Below are 6492 nucleotides of genomic sequence, written 5' to 3'. Positions count from 1 at the left end.
AACGCTGTCGTTTTGGATGAAGTGGTAGACTGGTGGTGTGTCCAATTGGGGATGTAATGGGTTAGAGCACTTGCAATGGTGTTATTTTGTCTAGCCAACAAATATGTATGGGGTTTTGTATTTTGTTGATGTGGTTGTATTGGGTTTTGTGTTTTGCTGATGTGGCTATATTGGGAGATGTGTTTTATATTGAAAGATTGTGTTTTGGTGTAGTTTTATTGGGGAGAACATAGAGGGCATGAGAATTTGTTGGCCACCATGTTGGGTGGGAAGGAAAATGTATAGAAATTTGTGTTTTGTTGATGTGGTTATATTGGGAGATGTGTTTTGTTGATGTGGTTGTATTGAGAGATGTGTTTGACTTGACTTTTTATGTAATAGAAGTAGGACCCAATATAAAATTTTGTTGGCCCAACAAATTATCACTACTGCAATTGCTCTTAGTGGAGGGGCTTAAGTGTAATTTAATTGAAATTTGAGAAGACAAGTAGTGTTAAAGATACGCAACTACTATTTAAAGTCGTGAGATGGTGGCAATCGACTCGAGGACGGATGTGGATTGAGGTATTGTGTATGGAACTTAAGTCAAAAACTTTGAAGTTGGGGGATGGTGGGCCTGATTGGGCTGGGCCCAAGTCTGTTTGCTCTTATTAGCTGGGTCAGATGTTAAGGGGAGCTTTAGTTACATCCCAGTTTTTATTAAATACACTTCATTTTAATGTTAATAGTAACACATGAAAACTCTAAACTTTTATAAATACACCCAAACTACATAAATCTGACACATTTTACAAACACAACAAGTAATCAGATCTGCCATTGTCGATCATATTGTTGTCTATTGGGGGTCATTCTCGAGTTTAAGCTTGTCAGAAATATGGAATTTTTGCTCGTAGTTATCCCAAAGTCAGTATTCGAGACCAAAATGGTCAAAAAATGCATTGTTTGGGATCAAACTCGGGTTGTCAATTTTCGACAGCGTCTTGACCAGAAAATGGGTGGAATGGAAGCACTTTATCAAGAGGAGTCCAAAGGTGGTGTCGGTTTCTTCCAATAGTGGTCAGATTGTCCTGATATGACAACTCTTCTTACAGTGACCATAGATTTTCGAAAGTGATTTCGGTGGATAAACTCATCGGGGTTGTTCGGGTTTAGTTTGTGGTGGCTAGGACTTTTCAATTTGGTGGTAGTGATTATCAAATTGGTGCTCGAACGGCGACAACACCATGGTGAGGAGAGGGTGGCACCCCCGCTGTAGATGTTTTGGATGATAAAATTTTTTTATTTTATTTTGAAAAAATTATAAATGTGTAGTTTATGATCTAACGAACCCAACGATATATTTTTTGTTTGAAACAAAAATCAAATTCATCTTGATCCAGACACCGAATGTTTTGAGTTTATATCCGACGGTCTAAAATTGTTAAGCATTTTTCATGTAGCATATGATTTTTGTTTTGAACAAAAAATATATCGTTAGATTCGTTAGACCATAAACTACATATCTATAATTTTTTTAAAATAAAATAAAATTTTTTTTTGTCTTAAATTGCTATTACAGCGGGGCCTGTTGTAATTTTATTATAATAGAGCCCCGCCACCTGGTGAGGAGATGAGGTGTAAACAGCATATGGATTCAAAAAAACAAAGTCAATAAAACTGGGGTACACGTAATAAAAATCGGGATGCGGCCCTCCAAAATATTAATTAATGTTGACAAATTAAGAATTCTAAAACGCGGTGGTTCTCTCTTCCACCAAGTGGGTATTCTTGAACTTTCAAGTCAACCCATTTTGTCCAGTTTTTTAGTACAGAATTTATGGAACCCACCTACAAATTTTGACTTTGTTACATTACATGGGTGATTTTGCACAGAGAATTTTCTATTTCAAGAGCACGAGCTGCAACTTATTTAGAAAAAACAATAATATTAGTGCTTTCCACGATATATTTATATTAAGAAAATTATCTTATTTTACGGCTGTGGAGTATACGGCTTTTTGCATGCTTTTGTACAGAGTTTACTTCCCACAAGGCCCATTCTATAACGAATCCTGCTTGCAGGCCCGACATGCTTATTCCTTCGTGGGCCTATGAGCCTATCGAAGTTTTAAACTTGGTAAACACTTTCACTGTTGCAGGCCCAAACGCGTTGTCACTTGAGCTTTGAGTGTTGAGAAGCAAAGGGGTCTGACATACGGTTATGTGATAGGGACCGGATCACAGCAATTGATATTCCAATCATCCCAGTGATCGACCCTCAAGTGTAAGGTGCAAGTAATAACTTGTGAGACCGGTATCGAATCCACACATAAACGAATGCAAATTTTATGGATAAATGCAGACAACTAACTAAAGAGTTAAACGTAAAGAAAATAATGAATAAGATGCAAAAAAAAAAAAGGGATTGAATGACTCGGTAAGCATGCAATTTTTGTAACCAAATTAAAGTAAGAATAAAGAAAACAATAAAGTAAAAACTCTAACTTCTAATCTGTCCCGGTGGATTGTCAACTCTCATGCTCAAGGTATTATTGCAAACACACAAAACCATGTACAATTAAATTGTGTGATACCATTAATTATGCATATGTAAGGGAAATTGGGCATAAAGACATTCATTCCAACCTGGAGGCTATCAGGCCTCTTAGTATATGATAAATGCAAAGGGGAAGACACATAGTCTTACGGATTAATGTTCCTCCTTAGGGCTCGGCTTTGTTAGCACCATAGTTTCACACTCAAAGACTAATTAACCATAACTCTACCATATTCATTCCATGAATTTCACAAAATCCAATCATCAATACATATAATCAATGCCTATGCAATTTGGTTCAATTAATTGGGAAATCATGCATTGTGCATTAAAGACTTCAATACAAGCATGCTAAATTGAATTCCTAAATTTCACGATGAATATATAGCACACAACATACCAATTTTTATTAATTAATGTTCCCCTCAGGGCTTAGCCTAGTCATTGAACCCGATTCACACTCCGAATCAAGAAAATGCAATAAAAACGTACTCATTCATATGCACCCAATACATAACTATCACAAAATTGAAAGATAGAAATCGAAGCTATGATTCTATACACATATCTTGAGCAATCGAAAATCACATCCACCCTTCGGGATTAGAAAACAAGAGAAGAGGACTAACCACTCATGAAATTGGTGATAAACATTTAATTTATTGTCATCTAAATCAATATTTACACAAAATCAAATAGATGAACTAAGAAAAATAAAAGGAATCTAGAGAGAGAAACTAACCTAAACTATCCTTCTCCTATGGAGTCTTGAGATAATGTATGAATGACAACCTTTAGATTAAGGTTTTAACCCTTTTCTTACATGTCAAAATACCTATTTATCTTTACAAAGTTGATTCCCATTGATTATAAACGTTTAATACCCAAAAACTCCTTAACAACTATGTTCTCAGACTGTAGGTTCGCAATAGCTATCGAACACCTCACATGGATGTTTGGACAGATATGCATCAGTCTCCATTTTGTTGCTTGGTGTCCGGACACCCGAAATTGGTGTCCGAACACCTCCCCTATCTGCCATGTTTCCTAGAGCTTTTGGAGGAACTTTGGTGTTGAAATTGGGCTAGGTGTCTAGACGCCTTAGGCATATATCCGGACACCCTCTTGATACAGCTACAAAAACAACTCAAAACGCCCTCCAACTTGTTTGAATTATGTTTGATTCCTACAAAATCAATTGGAAATACTTGTGAGTGAATAATTAAACACTAGAACACCCTAATTAAAGGATATTAGAACATCAATTTAGAGGTCCAATCACCCAACTGCTGAGTTACACACATAATTTAACGTGTATCATATGAGACATGTGAAGCCAATGAATTCACTTAAATCTTTTGGGTCAAACTCAACAGATGAGATAACTGTGACACTAAGTACTGGAATCTTCATCATTTTTTTTTTGACATAACATCCGTATGCGCCTTTTGCACCATAAGAGAGAGGAAGAATAGAGAGAGAGAGAGAGAGAGAGAGAGAGAAGGATTCACGAGAATGAGGACAACCATACCAAACCAACGGAGAATAGATAATAGAATCCGTGCAAGTGTCATGGGCGGATAAAAGAAAGACACATGTATGTAACACTGGTATATATCGTAGGTCAAAGGTTTGATTTACTTATAGCCATTGGAGCTAGTGATTATCTGTACGACGTCGTTGCAACATCTGACAAAAACCTCATGATCTGGCTTATCCTCGTTATGTCTAATCACGCTGTTGTTATATCGTCGTTTTCCTTCGTCACTTTGCTGCTTCCCATACATAGCTTCTACTCCTACAGAGTACAGAGACCTACGCTTACAGAAAAACATGGTTTGTGTGTTATAGTCATACATTAAACATACGTTAATTCAATTTCCTCTCTATATGGTAACAGATCATATATGTTTTAATATTCAACCAAAATATAATATCATATTGTTTAGCTCGTGAGCATCTATGTGTGTGTGTGCGTATGTATATATATATGTCTGTGCGTCTGCATATATGCCTAGCTGTGCTAGCTGTATATGCTGGAGTTTTAAAGCCATAATAATGATCTGAAACATATGTAGTACAAACAAAAGGGACCCGTTTAATTTCCTAATAAGACTATATTCTTCCTCATGCATGAATTTGATCAGCTTTAATTTGCTTTTGACTTCAAAATCCCACAAATGGCCCTCAAGAGAAGAGAAAGTTTCAATCAATATAACATGATCGGCATTCAGCAGGAATGGTGGTTTAAGAATATGTGAGAAGTGGTTTAGATAATGGAGATGTTAGGTAGTTGAGACCAAGTCAAATAGTCCTTTTGAAATAATAATAAACATACAACATATGCTAGAGTTTTAAAGCCATAGTAATAATGATCTGAAACATAGTACAAAACAAAAGGGACCCGTTTTCTAATTACTGTATTCTTCCTCATGCATGAATTTGATCAGCTTTAATTTTGCTTTTGACCTCAAAATCCCAGAAAATGGCCCCAAGAGAAAGTTTCAATCAATATAACATGATCGGCATTCAGCAGATACACATTGGCAAGATGATTTTTCTTCATATTACAACTAAGCAAGTACCTAACTGCAGACACGAACACGATGGTGCCATGGAAGGATACAAAAATGCCTAACTTAGCTTTGAAACTTCTAAAACAAAGCATCGACACCTTACATTTTTTTTTATTATGGTTCATGTAAGTGTCGATGATTACATCAAACAAACACGCACTTTAATCTCTATGCGTCCCGAACTTCGAAGTAAGAGCGGTTCTTGACTACGATATCGTACATGTGAAGACATTTGAAGTTGGCGAAATCCTTAGGAAGCGAAATGAGATGTGCGGAGTCCTCGGACTTGTGGAATTGGAGAAGGTTTGGTCGGTTGAGGTTGTGGTAAGGAGTCCATCCGAGTTCGATGAGCCTCTCCTCGAGTTCAGCGTAGGAGCGGATTACTTGGTTGGCAGGAAGAAAGACAAGGACCCGGGGTCGAGCACCGGGTGCAGTGGCTGTGCCTGGGTTTGACGGTTCTTTTTGCTGGAAGGACTCTCTCGTTGGGTTGCTTATCAACCGAGCCACGCCGTTCTTGTCAAACACCCAAACACCAGACATTGTGTGTCGCGCTTGTGTTTGGCTGGGAGATTCAGAAGTTGGCGCAGATAATTTTATAGGGGCAAGGACGGCAATCCAAAGACCGGTCACGCATTGAGATTTGGGCAATGTAATTCCCTAAACTCTACAACTTAGATCTAATGAAAAAGAAAAAGTTACACAAGTTTTAAAAATGGAAACTTTACAATTTTAAACGAATTGTGAGCCCCGATCCACGCATTGTGTACTAATCAAAAGGTTATTTTAGTCATTTCGTTCGTGGGTTTTGGCTCATTGTGCAGGTAGGGATTAAAACGTTCGGAAATAAAAGGCAGAAAGGTTATAATGCTGAGCTAGAAGTTAACTGGTTTGAGCAAACCGCGTGTCCTGGCAGTGAGGGAGAGAAAGCTCTCTTTTTGTTAATGTTATGATGATTTTGCGTATATATTCGTTACACTGTTATGGATACCAAGCGTCTTTCACAGTTTTGACACGACAACTCACTCTCACTTTTCACGTACCACATATATATATATATAGTTTATCAGAGGCGGGCTTTCACTGCCTCGATGGTATATATCCATCTACACAATTGATTAGAGGAGGCTTTCAACGTTTATGCAGAGATGAGTATATCGTAAGAAGAGTTTCTCTACCATTATATGCATCCCAGCATTAAAATGGTTTCCAATCATTATCAACGCCCCCTCTTACGGGTTATGTTGAAATTTCGACCCAAATGTGTTCAGCAGCAATGGTTAAAATGATTATAGTTATATATCTTATAAATCTAATGGCTTCAAATGATTATAAAATTTTATTTTGTTTAAAATTTAAAACTTAGAGATAAACATAAAT

The 6492-nt window shown here is 37.1% G+C and overlaps 1 protein-coding gene across 1 annotated transcript; it reads right to left on the bottom strand.

Moving 5' to 3' along the window:
- Nucleotides 1-5044: 5044 nt before the first annotated feature.
- LOC120005130 (flowering-promoting factor 1-like protein 1) lies at nucleotides 5045-5655 on the bottom strand. Its single transcript, XM_038854603.1, has one exon. The coding sequence runs from the start codon at nucleotides 5653-5655 to the stop codon at nucleotides 5284-5286; it is 372 nt and encodes a 123-aa protein (XP_038710531.1). The 3' UTR covers nucleotides 5045-5283.
- Nucleotides 5656-6492: the final 837 nt, after the last annotated feature.

Source organism: Tripterygium wilfordii, chromosome 2 (genome assembly GCF_013401445.1).
Source record: "Tripterygium wilfordii isolate XIE 37 chromosome 2, ASM1340144v1, whole genome shotgun sequence".
NCBI classification, from domain to species: Eukaryota; Viridiplantae; Streptophyta; class Magnoliopsida; order Celastrales; family Celastraceae; genus Tripterygium; species Tripterygium wilfordii.
This window is presented reverse-complemented; position numbering and strand designations above follow the sequence as displayed.

Bases quoted from the DNA above. Each gene is read 5' to 3' on its own strand.
- LOC120005130 (XM_038854603.1), bottom strand. From the start codon at position 5,655: ATGTCTGGTGTTTGGGTGTTTGACAAGAACGGCGTGGCTCGGTTGATA.